General features: G+C 50.3%; 3 protein-coding genes across 3 annotated transcripts; 2 read left to right on the top strand and 1 right to left on the bottom strand.

Annotated features, from left to right (window-relative positions):
- The first annotated feature begins 205 nt into the window (after positions 1 to 205).
- Positions 206 to 7,291, top strand: VTN (vitronectin). The gene is made up of 8 exons (XM_055002072.1): positions 206 to 340; positions 981 to 1,100; positions 2,316 to 2,600; positions 3,088 to 3,227; positions 3,873 to 4,029; positions 5,029 to 5,181; positions 5,643 to 5,939; positions 7,113 to 7,291. Exons 1-8 carry the CDS (start codon positions 280 to 282, stop codon positions 7,226 to 7,228), a joined length of 1,329 nt encoding a protein of 442 aa, XP_054858047.1. The 5' UTR covers positions 206 to 279; the 3' UTR covers positions 7,229 to 7,291.
- A 2,394-nt stretch (positions 7,292 to 9,685) lies between these two features.
- Positions 9,686 to 10,588, top strand: SEBOX (SEBOX homeobox). Its single transcript, XM_055001980.1, has 3 exons — positions 9,686 to 9,770; positions 9,867 to 10,054; positions 10,145 to 10,588. Exons 1-3 carry the CDS (start codon positions 9,686 to 9,688, stop codon positions 10,511 to 10,513), a joined length of 642 nt encoding a protein of 213 aa, XP_054857955.1. The 3' UTR covers positions 10,514 to 10,588.
- A 2,118-nt stretch (positions 10,589 to 12,706) lies between these two features.
- On the bottom strand, positions 12,707 to 18,774 carry TMEM199 (transmembrane protein 199). Its single transcript, XM_055001843.1, has 6 exons — positions 18,555 to 18,774; positions 17,306 to 17,379; positions 16,982 to 17,071; positions 16,340 to 16,382; positions 13,645 to 13,757; positions 12,707 to 13,325 (listed from the first exon to the last, which is right to left on the bottom strand). The coding sequence occupies exons 1-6, from the start codon at positions 18,772 to 18,774 to the stop codon at positions 13,230 to 13,232; spliced, it is 636 nt and encodes a 211-aa protein (XP_054857818.1). The 3' UTR covers positions 12,707 to 13,229.
- Positions 18,775 to 19,261: the final 487 nt, after the last annotated feature.

Raw genomic sequence — 19,261 nt, 5'->3', positions numbered from 1 at the left:
CTTCCTCACATGGTCGTTGGGAGGATAACATGAAGGAGGGGAGAGCCGTGCCCACAGTCCTGAGACAGCTAAACAATCGCTGGCCCTGAAAGTACACAAAAGGTTGGAGGCAGCGAGAGGGTCATGGTCAGTTCTCTTCACGGCCAGCCCCAGAGGGGGAGGAGCTGGGCCTGCCCAGGCCACTGACCCCCCCTTGCCCTTGTTTGTTCCCAATCTGGCCGAGCCACCAGCCTCCTGGGGAGAGCCAGCCAGACTCCGGCGGAGGGAGTGTGGTGCACTATGCGGCTCCTGCTCGGGGCACTGCTGCTGAGCTTTCTGTGTGGGGCCTTCGCGGCTGAGGGTGAGTGCAGTCCCCCCTCCCCCCTCCCTGTTCTCACCCCATTTTGGTTGTTGACTTGGGAGCCCTGAGGGAAACTGGGACCCGTGTGATCTTGGGAGAGGAGGCAGGGCACGGGTGCAGTGAGGCTTCCTCTCTCTCGGTCTCCTAATACTAGAACTCAATCACCCCAATTAAATTGACTGGCAGAAGATCCGGGCCCATTGTACTTCTCCACACAGAATTAACCGTGGAGATCCACTGCTGCTGCGGTGGCAGCTATTAGCTTAGGTTATTGTTGTGGTTTGTAAGGTTTGTGATACATTCATGGAGGATGAGTCTGCCACCATGATAACAAAGTGGAGCCTCCATGTTAAGAGGCAGAGGCGGACTATCCCATAATATCACACAGAAGATGTGGAGTGGGCTGTTTGCTTCATGTGTTGCATGTGAGCTGAAGCCCAGAGGCTTCTGACTGGCCGCTATCGAACACAAGATGTGGATTGCGATGGTCTTTCAGTCCGTTCCAGCCCAGCAAGCTGCCTGCCTGGCAAACCCCAAGCAGAGGGAGGGGAACTGTCGAATAGCTCTGGTGGCAAGATGGCTGATCTACTGCTCAGCCCATCTCCCTCCCGGTGACTGGCTTGAGGTCTGTCTTTTGCAGAATCCTGCGAGGGGCGCTGTGACAAGGGCTTTGATGATCAGAAGAAATGTCAGTGCGATGACCTCTGCATGTACTACCAGAGTTGCTGCAATGATTACTTCACAGTTTGCAAACCCAAAGGTATTTACTCCTCTGAGGGTGGTGGGGCTCCTGCCAGCTTCCCAGCAGGTGCTCTAGCCTAGCCTTGCACAAACCCTTTCCCAGCGTCCTCCTTTGGTCCTGGCTAGTCCAAAGGGAGTCAGGTTCAGACCCACAAATCCAGAAGAGTGCAGACGATGCCCTTACAGCATTGCTGGGGAGCCCCAAGGTTGGGTGGAGAGAGAAGAAAGACAGAGAGTGTAGGGTGCCTGGAACGGGTTTGCTGTAGAAGGTGGCATCACCGCAGTGGCTAGCGAGGTGGGAACAAATCTAGAGCCCAGGGATCCTAAACGATTGGGTTACCAACTAGAGTTACCAACCCTCAGGTCAGGCCTGGAGTTCTCCTGGAATTACAATTGCTCTCCAAATTACAGGAGTTGGACTCGATGACCCTGGAGACCCCTTCCAACTCTATGATTCTACATCAATCGGTTTCTCTGGAGAAAAGGGCAGCTTTCGAGGGACTTTTTGGAATCAAATCCCCACTAATCCCCCTTTCCTAAAACTGTGTCTTCTTAAAGTTCCAGCTCAAAAATCTCAGGAATTTCCCAGGTCAGAGCTGGCAACCCTATGGCAACTGACCCCCAAAAACACAGAGATGGGAGACTCAAGATGGATTATACAGTCTAAGAATCCAACCAATAGGATGAGGCATGAAATCTGAAGCAAACCATAAATCATTAGACATGATGTATTAAACAATGCAGAAAATAGTATTATGTAAGTTGAAAACAATGCAGTGTGATCAAGATAATACATATAGCAAACAGATCATACATTCTATACATGGTGGGAGAGTCGACATATAAAAGCGCCTTCCCGAACCATTCCATTATCATATAGCCTCATTACTTTTATACTAATACCCTTCTCCACTTGCTGAAGCTTCTATGGCCATGCTAGGCAAAATTTCACTTAAGAAAGATGCTAAAGGCACGCAGGCCAGATAAGAAAAGGTGGAAACTTCATTCTTAATCCCAGAGGAAAGATGTTCCTGGTTACAAAGCAATGAAGAAAAGGCACTTCACACATGCTCAGAGGCACACTGATTGTTTACACTCAGTGTTCCGGGTCTAAGGCAAGGAATCAAAAATGGTTTGGGAGCCAAAAGGCAGTGGCACCAGGCTCAGATTAAATGGGCAGGCTGCGGGTGTCCCCAAAAGGCTAACCTTTTGTGTGGTGTTTCTGTCTCTGCAGTGACCCGCGGGGACGTCTTTTTTCAGCCAGAGGATGAGTACCTGGATTATGATGAAGATCTTGCCAATTTTACAGCCACTGTACCCACTGACCCTTCCTTGGAGCCCATAAGCAGTGACCCGCAGGACTTCTTGCCAACAGAAGAACCCGTGGCACTCACTGATCCAACCTTCTTGTTTGAGCCAGAGGGAACCACTCAAGAAGCAGAAGACGAGTTCTTGTGCAGCGGGAAACCCTTTGATGCTTTCACAGCCCTGAAAAATGGCTCCATCTATGCCTTCCGTGGTATGACCAGGAGGGAGAGGGATTGAATTCTTTTCCTCTTGGGGAGCATGCAAGATCCCCACCAGCCCACAACAGATACAAAAAAATGCACCCAGGGCTATGGGTATTGCCTGCTGGCCTGAATGTCCAAATACTCTCTTGGGGTAGTGATACTTTTTGACAAGCAGCCTTCTGAGATTTGGGCTGCATCTCTCTCTGTCACCTTGCAAGAGGGTCTTGTGCTAATTGCAAACCAAAGAAATGCAGACCCTTGGCTGAGAAGTACAGGATTGTGCAACCCAAAGCATCCTGACAGCCAGGCAAATTAGCATGTGATATGGCTCTCCATTTCAAGTGGAGTCCAAGGACTGACCAGATATACTTGCTCTTCTGGGGAAGAAGCACACAGTCTGACTCCCTGAGGGAACAAGCAATACCCCTCCCAGGTGGAACTGTGTCCCAGAAAAGACACAAACAGAATATTTGCCCTTCTCTCTTCTCAATCCAGGGAAATATTTCTATGAACTCGATGAGACAAGTGTGAGGCCTGGGTACCCCAAACTTATCCAGGAACTGTGGGGTATCGAGGGACCCATAGATGCAGCCTTCACCCGCATCAACTGCCAGGGCAAGACCTACGTCTTCAAGGTGGGTTGTGATACTGGCGGGAAAGCTCACACCAGGACACACGGAAGTTCTGCACCCTTAGGTCCTGAGTGCAGGGACAGCTCAGCTTGCACTCCATTGCTCTGTGATGTTACAGAGCATGAAGAGAGCAAAGGGTGAGAAGAGAACAAATTGTAACATATGAAGATCACAGTGCTGGGCAAGGCGGGGCTGTGGTGGGAGAGAGTACTGATGTTTGGAAGAAATTAGTTAGCCTGAAAGTCTTCTGCTGTGGAAGCAGGGCTAAGGAAGGGGCCTCCAAAAAGCAGTGAGGGAGCACAGCCAGGGACAGAGCATGTGCTTTACAGACAGGGTTGAGCCTCTGCATCTGTTGTTTTTGGACAATTAGCCACTGGTGGAGACTTGGGCAGCTTGGGAGCCAAGCTACAAGTGATGCCTTACCCAGGTTGGACACTTGTCAGCTTCCCTCAAGTTTTGATGGGAAATGTAGGCGTCCTGGTTTTACAGCTTGGCTCTCCATTACAGCTGCAAGACCAGGATGCCTACATTTCCCATCAAAACTTGAGGGAAGCTGACAAGTGTCCAACCGGTGTCAGGCGTCACTTGTAGCTTGGCTCTGAGTCTACTCACTCCCCCCCCCTCAGAACATTTCTCTCTCTTCTGCAGGGGAGCCAGTACTGGCGCTTTGAGGATGGAGCCCTGGACCCAGAGTTTCCCCGCAACATCTCAGATGGCTTTGAAGGGATCCCCGATGATATTGACGCTGCTTTTGCACTGCCCGCTCAGAACTACTTTGCCAGTGAGAGGGTCTACTTCTTCAAAGGTGACCCAGACCAACCATCCCTTTCCCTTTGCAGTTCGGCTCCTTGCAGATATGGCAAAGGGAGACCTGGGGCTAGTTTGCCTACAGACATCTGTCCTTCCTTGAGGACCGGTGACTTGTGTATGGGAAATTGAATCATCACAGATCTTGTGCCCCAGAGAGAACGTAATATCTCACCAAATCCAGTGCACAGTTCGCATATTGTGCTGTGACTCAAGCATTCTGGTGCATGAGCCAACCAAGAGACAGTGGCCAGCTGGAGGTGTTTGCCAAGCCTGTGATAGTCCATCACATGGTTTGGGGAGAAAACCTGCAGCCAAAATGGGTCATAGTCTTCTGCCCCCTATGCTCCTTACTGATTGCGGTCTCCACTTCCTAAGCACTGTTCCCTCTCTAGGGCTGTCCTTTCCTGCTTTTCCAAGGTCTAGAGAGATTCTGCAGTTCCTTCTGTAGTGGTTGGAGGGGTAGAAGGGGAGATAGAAAGACCAACCCTTGCTCTCCAAGAGCAGCCTGAGGTTTTGGAGGGGGGGGGAGCGTTAGGTTACCATTTTCCTTTTCCATTTGCTAATTATTCCTCTCTAGAAGATCAGTGCCACGGACAGAATGTTGGACTTGGAAGACCTGGGGCTGGATCCAGCCAGTTTTTTGTCTTGCTATAGATAAAAGCTATGTGGGACAGGTTCTATAGAAAAAATGTATTAGAACTGGGTGAGGTGGAGTAAAAAAGCTGGCTGGATCCAAGCCCTGGATTTGAATCCCCCTTCAACCATTATATTCACACTTGGTCCTCTCTGTTCCTGGCCTACCTCACAGGGTTGTTGTGAGAATAAAATGTCTTCAGTGCCATATATACTCGCTCTTGGAGAAGAGGGGAGTATATTTGACAGAGACACCTCCAGTCAATGCACTGTGCTGATAGGATGCCCCCAAAGCCAACGAACGGCCATGCCAGAGGCTTGCCTGACATCTGTTGCCTCCCTCCCTCCCTCTCCCTGGCAGGGAAGCATTACTGGAGTTACGACTTCGCCAATCAGCCGAGCCGCGAGGACTGCGAGGAGACATCTCCATCTCTCGTCTTTGACCACTTTGCTCACTTGGTGGACGATAGCTGGGAGGAGATCTTTTTGGAGCTCTTTGGGGGCTCACGGCGGAGTGAGTGGGGCCATGGGATGGGCGGCTAGGGTGAAGCCCACCCTCTGGGAACTTCTTCACACAATTAAGTTGTGAATCTCACTGCTACATGTTGTAGTCATGGGCCATGAACTGAGATGGCTTTCAAGGGGGATTAGCCGTATTTACAGAGGAGGTTATTATACTTCATGGCTAAAAGGCACTTCCATGTTAAGAGGCAGTGTACCTGTAAATTGCAGTTTCTGGTAAGCAATAACAGTTTTGGAATCTGCTTTCCTGCTGTAGACCAAGCAGGTGATGGTGGATGTTAGACTAGGAAGACCATCCAGAAGGGCTTCTGTGGTGTGCTACCCTTCTGTGGGGGCCAGAACTGAGCCTTCAGACATGGCATCTGCCCCACTGGGTCCATGGCAGAGGAAAGAAGCCTCTTGGAACCTCTGGCTAGCTCAAGGCCCTGAGTCACTCTTTTTCTCCCTTGCCAGGTGGGGCCAGCAGGCCACGCTACATCAGCCAGGACTGGCGAGGGGTACCCAACCGGCTAGATGCTGCCATGGTCGGCCGAATCTATGTGGCGCCAAGCCCATCAAAACGTCGCTCAAAGAAGAAGTCATCACGCCGGCAACGCAAGAAGTATCGCAGCCGCCGTCGCTGGGGCCGCTGGAAATCAAGAGCCTGGGATTGGCCAGGGGACAGCAGCTCAGAGTCTGCAGACCTGGACTGGATCCTGGGTAGACCCACATCCTGCCAGCCCTTCCAGAGTGTCTATTTCTTCGTGGACGGTGGGTTTAGTGGAGGGTCCTTTAGCCCATTAACCCTTTAGACCTGCTCTCCCCAGTGACACAGGCTGGCTGGGACAGAGTGCTACAAAAAGAATAGTTACAATTGTTGAGGGGGGTGGGTTGGAGGACTTAGCACTAAACCAAAGCTTTAGATTTGAGAATATATTATGCCCCATTGCAGAACAGTCCCTGAGGCATATATGATGGGGGGGAGGGTTATCCAATATTTATGTTGGGGTGCTGGACTGTTTACATATGTTTAAGTGTCAACAATCTTTTTGGTTGGATTGGGGAATAAGGAATCCAGAACTAGGAATGAAAAACTGGGAACCAGCTTCAGCTCAGGCAGGATATCTATATGCAACCAGTATTTATCCTACGGAATCCCTTGCCACTGGATATTCATTTTAAAATGAACAGACAAACGAATACAGCATCATGGTCCATTTGCAGTATGCTTAATGGAGCTGCCACATTCTGAGTCAGTATAGCTCTATGTACTGGCTGCTGGTGACCAGCAACCAAGAATGGATGGTTGGGGCCAGGGCTTTTTTTCTGGGAAAAGAGGTGGTGGAGTTCAGGACCGCACAATGACGTCACGTTGGGTCAGCTGGAACAAGGGGGGAGTTTTTTAAAGCGTCGATTGCCCTCGGCAAAAATGGTCACATGGCCGGTGGCCCCGCCCCCTGATCTCCAGACAGAGGGGAGTTTAGATAGCCATCTGTGCCTCAGCATTCCACCATGTTCCAGATGAAAAAAAGCCCTGGTTGGGGCTCCCCAGACATATCTGGCTGGCCACTCTTGGGAAGAGGTTGCTGAATTCCACAATGCCATTTTTTGTTCCTAAGGCTGGCTAGGAATGGGGGCGGGGGAGCGGAGAAAGAGGTGAAAATGGGGCAAAACAAAAAATTTGCAGGGGGTGGGTGCATTCCAGAAATTTGTCCTTGCAAAATGTCCCTGTGCTCTCACTACTCTGTGTGTGTGTGTGTGAGAGGGATATTTTAAGACACTTCCAGCTCTCCATTTTTAATAAATAAATAATGTATATATATTGACAGAGCAGCAGAGAACCCAGGAACTGAGGGTGGGTGGGTTGAATAGCTTTGAGGGTGCAAGCCTGGAGGGGCTCGATCCACAGTGACATTTGCGTCCGTGTATCTCTCCCTCTCTCAGACCAGTACTATCGACTTAACCTGCGCACACGACGTGTGGACTTCGTGTACCCTAGATATCCGCGCAACATAGCCAAGTACTGGCTGGGCTGCCCGTCCGATGCAGATCAGGCCTAACTGCGGCCATAGCCATCTTCAAACTTATACCAGCAGCCAAATAAAGCATTCCATTCCTGCCTTTCCATGTCTTTGACTCTGGGGACCAGATGGGGGTGGGTGGGAAACACAAATGGGACCTCGGGGCACCTTGGAGATTAGGCAGCAGTGCCATGATGGGTTACTGGAATCAGCTTATTGACAAAATGCCACAAAGCCCATTTTGGGTTTCACTGCAGCAGACCTGATTCAGCTTCCCTGCTGGGATTTGGGTGTTGTGAAGTTCTGCCTTGCTTAGCAGTTAGGATCAGGGTCCATCTCAGGATCTGATGAGCACCTGCCAGCGTGGTCCTGGGGCAGGGGAGGGGGCAAGAATCTGCTTGCAATCTGGGACAGTTGCAGGCACAAATCCACCCAGCGCCCTGTCCAAAAAGAGGGTTATCATGGGGATGGGGTGATAGATGAAGAACATGGAAGCTCATCCCTTTTCATGGCTCCGGAATAAAGTCGGCACTACATAGCAGAAAGGAAGGCCTTCCCTTGGCTCCTGCTTGCCTGCTGGACCTTTCTCTCCACTGCCACCCCAACGCACACTCACAAATGATGCAGTCTCTCCTAGTGGTTTTGGAGTCTGCATTTGCTCAAAGCAACAGCTCTTGTCTGCTTGGACTGACTAAGGATGCCATGACAGCAAGCTTGTGAGTTGCACAGAACTCTTTCTCAGGCTGATTGAAATGGTGGCAGGAGAATGGCATGGCAAATATAACAAGAAGAAACTGATTTATGTCAAGGGTTTGAAATATTCCTCAGGCTTCTGTAAGCAAAATCACTTTTACTTAAAACAGTAAGAGACGCTGTGACCCCTATTGATTCCCACCCCAGCCCACTGTCTCATTAACTGCAAACAATGCAAGCTAGGCCTGATCATCATAGCCAGAGGATCCTCTTTCCTGGGCACTGTGCATTCCTCTGGTGATCCCATTGCGGTCACTTATGCAAAGCATGCTAGAAGATTCAGATACTCTCACAGATGTGCCCCCCACTAGAAACTTTTTGTTGTGCCTATTCAAACTTACTCATTCCCTGCTGTTGCAATGTGCCAGCAGTGACAAGGCAAGAACTGGTGGTGTTTCTCCTTAGAGAAAAGCTCCAAAGAGAAAAACTGGCATGTAGTGCAAAGATCATGTTCACATGATCATCCCTAGAGCACGCTCCTGTGGTTGAGAGCCCCCAGGGCCCAGCCAGGCTTTCACAGCCAGTTCCCCAGGACCTGGAGGGATGGAAAAGAAAGAGGACCTATCTGGCCTCCGGGGCTGGATTTCTCTCTGGTATTTTTGTCAAAGGTTCAAAGAGTTCCAGGATCTCTGCTCCCCCCACCCTCCTCTGGTGCCCTTTGAGAAGCTAGTGGGAGGAAGGCCCTGGCAACACAAGTTGGGTGCAGAGGGTCAGAGGGAATGTTTCCTGCTTGGAACTCAACAACCTTTGTCATTCCTGAGCCTCTCACTGCCCTAGCACTTTCCCCCTTCCTGCTGTGAAAGCCCCTTTATCTCCTCTCCATCTAAGCTTCTCCCTGAACCAAATGAAGCCATTCAGAGGTAGGCTGTGTGAGATCTAACCCAACCCAGAATTAACAAGTGGGGTGCAGGTGTGTGTGTGAGAGAGTTTGCATAGAGAGGGGAGACAGTTCAACAGCAGTAAGAGAATGGCAATAATCAGTCTTGGGCCACGAGAAGTTAACCATACTATGACTGAACACATATAGAATGCTCTCCTTCTACAGCTTTCACACAAGTCAGAGAGTGCTCTTTAGCAGTCGTTTGCAACACATTTAACAATCATGTGACACAGGAAAAACCACTTGCCCCAGTGCATTGAAAGAGCATTATCCTACATATGTGAAAGCAGTAAGTACAATTGAGCCCAAGTGCTATAAGGAATCAAGGGCTTCTGTCTGGGAGAGGAGGTAGTTTGGATTTGTAGTTCCTACACCTGTCCAGCTGGGCATGGAGACGAGGGGTTGCCCCTCTCCATGAAGAGGGCAGCAAGCTTATGTTGATGTGCCCCATCAGCACCAAGGACAGTTCCCTTGGTGTCTGAGACTTTGCCCACCATCTCAGGGCTAGGATGAAAATGAGTGATGTGTGGCATCCAAAAGGCTGGACAGATTTATTGAGTCAGAAGCTTTCCTAGGCTGGACCCCAGCCCCAGATGCATGACTCGAATTTTCAGCCAGCAGATATGAATAGGGGACAGGGGATGTGGGACACAGGACAGGAAGGCTTTGGATTGTGACATTTCCATGCCAGACTCAGAACAGAGACCCTCCGCAAGGGTGAGAAAGGAGTTGGTGCTGTCGGGTTAGGAGGACTAGAGGGATGACGGGACAGCTGGCCCCAGATGGGTTGGGGGGGAGGTAGGAGGCGGTCCCTGATGGGAAGAGATAAAAGCTGGATGGGCAGCAGGGAGGTGACAGCCAGGATGGGTACAGCCGAGGCGCCTCGCTTCCTGCCCTTCGCCTTCCCCGACGGGGCGGCCGGTGAGCTGGCGGCGGAGCATGGAGGGGGTGAGCGCGGAGGGCTTCCCACTCGGGAGGGGGGGGGTCCGGGGGCGGGTCGCCCAGCCAAGGTGAGCGCTGCCCGTCCCCTCTGTCTTCCCGCAGGGAGCCTCTCGTGCCCCAGAACAGAACGAGGCGGCTGGGCTGGCGGGCCCAGGAAGAGGAAACGGACCACGTTCAGCCGGGGCCAGCTGAGCCAGCTGGAGCGTGTCTTCGCCGCCCTGCCCTACCCGGACATCGGCACCCGGGAGCGCCTGGCCGAGCTCACGCAGCTGCCCGAAGCCAAGATCCAGGTGAGCTCCGGGGAAGGGGGCGCGCCCCGCCGCCGCCGCCCGCCCGCCCCGCCCTCTCACCGGCCCCTCCCTTCTCCTCTCCCGGCCCAGGTCTGGTTCCAGAACCGGCGTGCCCGGAGGATCAAGACCAGCCCGGCTGCGGAGCCGCCCGCCTGCCCTCGAGCCACCCTGGCCGGCAGTAAGCAGCCCCGTCTGGGCGTCTCCCCCCAGCACTGCAAGCAGCAAGCCCGGGTCTCTCCGCTAGCCGGCGGCTCCTCGGGCTTCCTCGGCGGGGAGGACGCACTGAGTCCGGCCCCTCGATGGCCCGTCCAGGAGGAGGAGGAGGAGGAGGAAGGCGCGGCCGTCTGGACAGCGCTGTCGAGCTGCTGGGATGCCTTCCCAGGGCCGCCAACCTCCCTGGGCTCCATCTCCGACCTCATCTACAGTGCCGCGCTCGTGGCCAACCTGGGGGAGCTGTAGGGTCGCTCGCCCCGTCCAGGAAGGGGCCAGCTGGGGCCAGTACTGCAGCAGAGCAGGGAGGCAGAAACTCTGGCGGGAGACGGAGGATTAAACTATACCTATCACACACCCCACCCCGACACACCTTTCCAAATTAATCCCCCCTCCCCCTGTAAACTCAATAAAGGAGCTGTGGTGCCCTTCCAGTTTAGCCGGGTCGCTTTCATTTCGGATTTGTACAGGGTGTGTGTGACCCCCACCTCTTCAATATCCTGAAATGCAGGAGGGCGCGCGTCCCGCAATCGCTGGTAATGCCCCCTAATCTGCCCGAAAAAATACCTTAATCTCTTGGGGGATCCGCGGATGATTGAACGACATCCTCTAATCCTTTCCCGGCGGCAGGTTCAGGGTTTCACCGCCGGATTTGCACGTAGCAGCTATATTAATATTGCCAGGGGGGGCTTAGCCGACATCAGAACCTTAATCAACATTTCTGAGGGCCCAGGAATGGTGCTTGGCAGCTTAACCCCTTGAAGCCGGAGGGCAAATGTGGGCAAGCCTCAGAATACCGCCCCCCCCCAATATGTACAGTTCTGCCCATCTCAAAAAGATGTCCAGAAAAGTGCCAAAAAGTGTAACAAAAGTCATAGAGGGGTGATGCTGTTGGAGCACTTTCCTTGCTAGGCTAAGAAATTTAGGAAAAAATGTAAGGGGTGGTGAAGGGAACTGATAAGAGGTTTCCAAAATTTTGTATGGTGTGGAGAAAGAACTTTTTCTTCCTTGGTCTACATGTTAGAAACCAATGAAGTGGGTGGGCAATAGATTGAGTACAACACAAAAAGCACATAGCGCATAATTAACTTGTGGAACTCACCGGCAAAGGGTGCAGCAGCCGCTTGCTTGGATGGACAAATCCATGAAGGAGAGGCATACTATTGGCTACATGGAGCTTCCACACTCAGAGTGAATGTTAGTTGTTGTTTGGGGGTGGAGGGCAGCAGAGGCAGGCTGTGGTCTCTGCATGGAGCCCTTCTGGGCGAGTCCTGCTGACCCCTGAGGCACACAGGCCAAGACAAGACTCTGGCATGACCCACAACGATGCCCCTGACAGTGCTCACATGCAGAGCAGACAGTTGACCCTCTTCCCTACCCTTTTCTGAGAAGCAGCCTGTCCATGGGGCTTCCAGGCTAACTGCCCCTCCAGGTTAATATCCCTTTTGCTAGCAACTAGGCATGACAGGGGATGAGGTAGATTGGTTTCAGCTCTGGAGATCAGGGCAGTGCGCATGAGAATGTCCCGTTTCACTCTCACAACAACTCTGTGTGGCAGGTTAGGTGGAAAAAGAGAAGCCCAAAGTCACCCAGGGAGCATTAGAGCCAAGAAGAGGTTTAAACTCAGAAGCAGGCATGTGGCCACTGCAGGAAAAAGGTCCTCTTCACTTTAGAGATGCTTCCCCTATTAACTCCAGTATGTTGGCCAAGAACTTATGTGCAGAAATACGAGCTGGAAAGAATAAGGAAAATGACATTCCCTAAGCACGGAACGGAAGACTACCTTCAAGTGCAACCGATGAGAAGCAGGTTCAGGATGTAACACATCTTCGTGCCACCCCTTGTGGAATTAATTTCACACATGATGAGGTCATATCACATAGGCTGCACACAGCTTTTTCGACGGATTAGCCAAATTCCCAGAAGTGCAGGCTAATCAACAGTTAAGACACAGACTAGCCTAGTGGTGCCTCCGTGTTCCTACGAATCCTACCTCTCATTCCCAAACTGCTCATTTTGATGAGCTTTCCTGGGGCACCTGCCTGACTGCTGTGAGCAACATCAGACATGGGAACAAGAGGATAAGCAAAGCAGAATCTGGTGGAAAAAAAGGCAGGCATGAGGCCACTTCAGGGAAAAGAATCCCCTCCATGTTAGAAATGCTTAAATTTTCTTACAAATCAAAGCCTTTTTTTCAATGTTCTAGAGAGAATTTTACAGTTTCCATCCAAAAACAAAGCTCAGAGGCCAATTGCTTGAAGGAAAACAACTTAGCTGTAGTTAAATGAAAACCAAGAAAGAATACTCATGAGGAGACCCCCACCCCACCCCCTTTCTAGGAACAAGGCAAAGAGAGGCCAGAGAAGTGGGAGGGAGCCCCAGTTCATGAGAAATGCAGATTCAGCCCCAACTCCTGGAGCTGACACATAACTTGTGAACTGCTTTTGTTAGTAAGTTTATTGCACATAGTAGAAAATTCACTTCTAAACAAGGCAAGACGTCATCTTACAGAACTTTTTTTAGCCAGAAATCAGGCATTCCATAGGTCTATTACAACAGTGAAAAGACAAGCCCCTCTGACCCTGCCCGTTGAAGTGTCAGGGTCCACGGAACAACTACAGATCTTCCAGTGTTGGCAGGAAACAGCTTTTCTAGTCAGCATCTGCAGGCCAGGCCCGGCCACACTCCAGACAGCTGCGAAGGACAGCGCTTGCTTGAAGGAAGGAGCGGAGAGCAGAAGCAAGCTTGTTCCAAGGAACAAAAAAAAGGAGAGGGCACGCAAGGGACCTCAGGTAGGTTTTTGCTTCAGACTGCAAAAGACTTGCTTGTTCAGAGCCAGCACCTGCTGGAGGCGAAGATACAGAGGTGGCCCTTTCTGTGATATGCCCGTGAGCTCTGGCTGTTTTCAGGTGGGTCTGATATGCTGAAGAAACGGGGCCAGAAAGACTTCGGGAGCCCAATCAGGTTACAGCTCTCCCAGTTCCCCTTCCAGAGTCCTCACCATCACATACAGCTCTGCCAAACCCACCACGGAGGCCACAATCACAGCTGACAACACCCGCTAAAGGGAAAGAGGGAATACATTAGTTCTGCCTCATGCATTTTCACTGAGTAAGCCACAACCGCAGCTTAGGATCTTACCAGGCACTGCCTGTACGCCTGGCTTCTGCATCTAGTATTAGCATCAAAGAGGAACATTCCCCACTGTTCAGCATCTACGTTAGTTGCTCTTTTATTTACATGAAAGAAGACTTGGCAGGCAAATTACAGAATTTTTGAGCTTCATGGGTAGAAATTGCTGGTAGTAAAAAGGAGCTTGTGCAAAACTCAAACTCACTCCAGCTGCCACCACCACCCTGCCCGGCACAATCATCACTCACCGCTGCCATTTCTGCAAAGATGTACTGACTGCCCAGGTATGTGCAGGCAAATGCAGCTCCCATGGTGATAAGAAAGTTGAATATGGTGACGACCAAGACTTTGGTAGACCTAACTGAGAAAGGGAGACAGAGGATGGGAGCCTACCAGCCCAGCGTCTCTTCGGGAAATCCTAAAGGAGCAACACCTTTCTCTCTCAAAAGAAAAATGCCAAGCTGTAAATAAGTATCAAGATATTTTGCCTTTTACTGCCACTGCAGCTAGCCAACTTGTTGCAATTCCAAGTACAAGCGTTTATGTTTAAAGCCCTAATTGTGCTGGGGATCAAGGTTTCTGCAGGACTGCCTGCTTCCGTAAGAGCAGCTCTGCTGGATCTCGCCAGTCAGCAGGGTCAGCATTCTTTTTTACACAGTGGCCAACAAACAGGCCAAAAACAGGCCAGAGAGGCCAAGGTCTTCCCCATGTGGCTTCCTAGCCCTGGGCTTCACAGGGCTTGGTGCCTTTGTATATCATGGCTAGCAGTCACTGAGCGACTGTCTAACCCCCTTTTAAACCCATCTAAGCTCATGGCCATTGCTACATCCACTGGCAGTGAATTCCAGAGTTTAATTACTTGTTGAGTAAAGAAGTATTTCCTTCTGTCTGACCTGTACCGACTTCTCAAACACTTCACTCCTGAGTTCTGGTGTTATGGGAACGGGAGAAAAAGTTCTCTCTATCCACTTTCTCAGCCCCCACTTTCTCATTTTATAAAATTCTATCATGTCCTCCTTTATTTGCCTGTTCCCCCCAGAGTCCTTAGCCTTTCTTTAGCAGGAGTGGTGCTCACCTCCCTAACCATTCTGGCTGCCCTTCTGCACTTTCCCCAGCTTTACAATATATATTTTTGAGATAACAACCACCAGAACTGGTGCAGGTACCCAGGGCACACCAACTCCCCCAACGGGGGATGCAAGGGCAATGTGCCCAACACAGTTAAGTATGGCCTGGAGAGGGAGTCCTTGCCTCAAATGGAGACTGGTGCAACTGTTTGTCCCCCCCCCCCCTTACTCCAGGTATTATCCCAAGAACCTGGACTCTCACAATAGTTGTCAGCAGCAAGTATGTTGAGTGCTAAGGGGAGGGGTGTGGCAGCAAATGCACTATCGTCTAAGTATCATGCTGGTGTAATCCCATCTCCTGCTAGTGGAGGACGCAAGAAGCACAACTACAGTCCAGATTGGCTACCAGCCACTCAACTCTAACTTGTTCTACTGCTGATCAAACACCTGTGATGCCTGTTGCTCTGGAGGCTCTCAGCTCCATGGTGATAGATTCAGAGGAGTTAGCTGTGTTAATCTGTAGTTGCAAAATAGTAGAGAGTCCAGTAGCACCTTTAAGACTAATCAACTTATTTGTAGCATAAGCTTTCAAGAACCACAGCTCTCTTCGTCAGATGCATGGAGGGTATGAAGAAACTAGCCAGAGATATATAGGTGCTGAGGGGAGGAGGGCGAGGGTGCAGGAAGTGAGGGTCATGTAAATGTAAATCAGTTCCAAAAAGTCATGAAAGAGGTGGAGTGCACAATCCAGGCTGGGTGTGACCCCTCCCCCCCATAGCCGAAACTGAATGGAATGCCTGAAGGCAGTTACTTCTGGTAATGAGATAACCATTCATAATCTCTATTCAATCCAAGTCTGACTGAGTCAAATCTACATATTAATTCCAATTCAGCAGCTTCCCGTTGGAATCTGTTTTTGAAATAGTAAAAAGTCCAGCAGAACCTTTAAGACTAACCAACTTTATGTAGCATAAGCTTTCGAGAGCTACAGCTCTCTTTGTCAGATGCAGGTGTTTTTGAAATGATTTTGTTGAACAATGGTGACCTTTAAGTCCTTGATGGAATGTCCTGGTAGACTCCTTCATGGTGGAGTCCCAGCAGACAGGACAAGCAGTTCCAATTCAACCCTATACAAGGAATGGTAAGTTGCCTCAATGGTTATACTACACTCTACTGGGGTAGCCCACCTTATGGCAACCCCCAAAACGGGGGGATGAACCTGCAGACTCTGTAAGACTCATATGTAGACCTTTGAAGCCTATTTGCTCTATACTGTTACTGCAGAACATTACTCTGTACACACTTTGTGCCCCTTTGGACAGGAGGAGAGGTCAGGAAGGACTCCACGTCCAGTACCATGCCAACCTTCTGATCAGCCTATGCAAATCAACAGCTGCAGGGACTGGTGTGGTGCTCTGCTATATGGTTGCCATTGCATGTTTGATGGATGACAACAGGGAGGGGTGGACTCTGGTATAATCACAATGCTCTCTGTGCTTGGAAGAGAGGCATTTCTTTCACTTCTTTCTTGCGTTTGTCTCCCCTCTGCACAGTGGGCAAAGGAGAGAGACTAGCAGCACTGTAGTCCTGGCTTTGAGATGCCCTTCATTTCCACTAAGAGGAGACTCTTTGCCTGATAACTTCATCCAATTTTCATGAATGCCCTTATAATTGCATCTTATTTATGATACTGCCTTATAGAGAACTAGACTATTGGTCTAACTAGTTCATTTTAGTCTCAATGCTGGTTATCAGGGATCCTTTAACTAGAGATTCCACAAACTGAAGCTGGGCTTTAACACACTGAACTGTGGCTCCTCTCCTGCTTACTAGGCTCAGCCTACCTGACAACTCAGTTCGCATGATAGTAACAAACCTTGCCTTCCGATGTCAGCCAGAGTGCCATATCGATTCAGTTCCTGTAAGAGAAAAAGAGAGAAATAGGGTAGCTTTGTACAGTTCAACCCTCTCTCCTGCTGCTTCAATCCCAAGATTAACAGAAATTCTCCACTCTTATTTACTTACTGTAATATATGAAATGGGATCCAACTTTAAGTATCAACCCTGCTTACTAGCCGCAAAAGAACTGGGTTCATGCTACATACATTACAGCATGTCTGCTTAGTCCTACAGAGAAGAAACAGCTTTACTCTTTTTCACCACAGAACTAAGCATTCAGTTCTCAGTTGCTGTAATTCATTTACAGCATTCTGCTGTGATTGTTAGCTTGTGGCAGGTTTGTTATGGACACCAATGCAACTGCTACGTTCTCTACACCTTGTTTCTATCACTTACTTCTCATCAGCAGAAACAGGCACAGCATGCCAACTAGTGACTCTGGCAATGTGCTGGGGTGTTAGAACTGGGATCTTCTGTGCATGTAAGCCTATCACTGGGAATCCCTCAAAGCAAGAATCATACCACCTCAATATTTATTGTTGGCTTAATGAGATAAAGCACATCCCAGCAAATGTCAGGGCCAGCTCAGTTTCACACCTGCCATGCATTTTCTCCTTACCTGGCTGTTGACATTTCTTGTCATCCTCTTGTACTCCTCATTGGCTAGCTTAGCCTTGAGCGTCTTCAGCCGGGCCACTAACTCTGGGTTCTGAAACAGGCACAAAGGCAGTCCGATAGTGAAAATGCCATGCCATTCTTTTCCTAATGTTTTTGACTTTTACTAAACTTTTAAAAATCCCTTTCATGGGATATGTTGAGATGGAAACTGATATACTCTAAAAGGGGGAAACAAGTCCTTTGAGCAAGGCCTTTACAACAAGGAGTTCAAAAAGCACTCAGTTTCCAGCCACTCTGAACACAGAAAATAGTCATTAATACAAACCCTGGGAGCTTTTTTCACTTCAGGAAGTAAGACCTCACTGCCTTCGAGAAGTTCATGAAGATACACTTGAGAACCTAGAAATCAAATCGGTAAGATTAAAACAAAAGCCTCTGAAGGATCAGAGTCTGCTGATTGCCAGAGATGTTAGTGGCCAAGCAAGGATGCAGTGAACTCTAGGAGGCAGGAAAGCAGAGACTGGAAATGTGAACAGAAAAATGGGGGGGGGGGCTGCCAATATTATCCGTGCTGGGTAAAGCGATTACCTTCCATCATGGAAACGCCTGTCATGCTAATTTTGCAACTGTATGGTGAGACATGGAATCAGAAACCTTAAAACCATAAGAACAGTTCTTCAGGAATAGCTCAAGGGGGTTCCAACTAGTCCAGCATCCTATTTCAAGCAACAGCAAGACAGATAAGAGGCTCACAAGAAGAAGCATACAGGCCAAAGTTTTCACTGCTGCTGCACCCCTCCTCAGCAACTGGCATTCAGATACACATTACCAGGGAACACAGCAGTTCCATTCAGACAACATGACAATTTATTTACTCACTTAATTGCTTCATTTATTCCTCACTGTAAACCTGAAGTGGCTTACATCATTTTTCCTCTCCTCCATTTTATCCTCACAAGAACCTGTGAGATAGATTAGTCTGAGAGTGGGGGACTGGCTTAAGATCACCCAGCCAGCTACCACAGCAGAGGAGGAATTGAAATCTGGGTCTCTTGATCCCAGGACAACACACCGATACACCACATTGCCTCATTTATACCCCTCCCCCCTGCAAATGTGCTGAATCCTCCGGTAAAGCCTTCAAAGTTATCAGGAAATTCTGCCACAGTGAGTTACCCAAGTTAACAATGTGTTCTTTCTAATTTATTAAATAATTATATTTATGTTACCGAGCTCAGTTATGGATACCTCATTAGCTTTCAGCGGGGCTTCCTCCCGTTGGACAGAACACGCTTACCCGAGAGTAAACACAGGGTTGCCAACCAGCAGGTGGTGGCTGGAGATCTCCCGGAATCACAATTGATCTTCAGGCAACAGAGATCAGCTTCCTCCCAGATACAGGCGAGGGCAATGGCCCCACAGACAGGGCAAGCAGTTCCAATTCATCTCCATGCAAAGAATGGTGAAGCGTTCCCTCACCCGGGGTTGCCTACCTTGAGGACCCCCCCCCCCCCCCAAACTGCGGTCAGAGATCTCTCGTTGCCTTCAAGGTCAAGAACCACCGCAGGACTCACCCGCCTCTCGCAGCGCTCGGTGAAGCCTCCGGACGAGTGCAAAGGGCAGGCCGCGCTCAGCCGAGGCCGCCTCGAGTTCTGCCCGCAGCTCTGGAGCCAGCCGTATCAGCTCGGGGTCCGCGGCCACCCGCCGCAGCCGCTCCCCAGCCCGCAGGGAGGCCGCCATCTTGGCTCGCAAGTCACATGACCACGCTTGGCCGGGAGGAAAGGGCGTTGCCATGGAGACGGCTGCGGCCTAGATAGCGCCGTTTCCGGGTCGCAAGCGAGCTAAATGGAGAGAGGTCCCGGTCCGAGGAGCCCTAACTAAGGCAGCGACCTCCTCTTCCATCGGGGAGCGGCTCTCTGCGGGATCCCTCACGTTCATCTGCGCCGAGTTTCTTCCTTCAGCTGGGGGTGCCGTTGGGGATTGGTTCACTATCCAGTTGCCAAACTCCCGGAGGTGGCTGGAGATCTCCCGGAATTACAACTGATCTCCAGGACACAGAGATCAGTTCCTCTGGAGAAAAGGGCTGCTTTGGAAGGTGGAGTCTGTGGCATTATACCCTGCTGAGGTCCCTCTCCTCCCAGCCCTCTTTAGACTCCAACTCACAAATCTTCAGGAATTTCCCAACCTGGAGATGGCAACCCTAATAGCTCGAGGCCAAGTAGCTGTCCCCAGAGGAACCACAGCAGTGACTGGCGTGCCTAATTTAAACCTGGGATCTTGG

This window comes from Eublepharis macularius, chromosome 17, assembly GCF_028583425.1.
Source record: "Eublepharis macularius isolate TG4126 chromosome 17, MPM_Emac_v1.0, whole genome shotgun sequence".
Lineage (NCBI taxonomy): Eukaryota > Metazoa > Chordata > Lepidosauria > Squamata > Eublepharidae > Eublepharis > Eublepharis macularius.
This window is presented reverse-complemented; position numbering and strand designations above follow the sequence as displayed.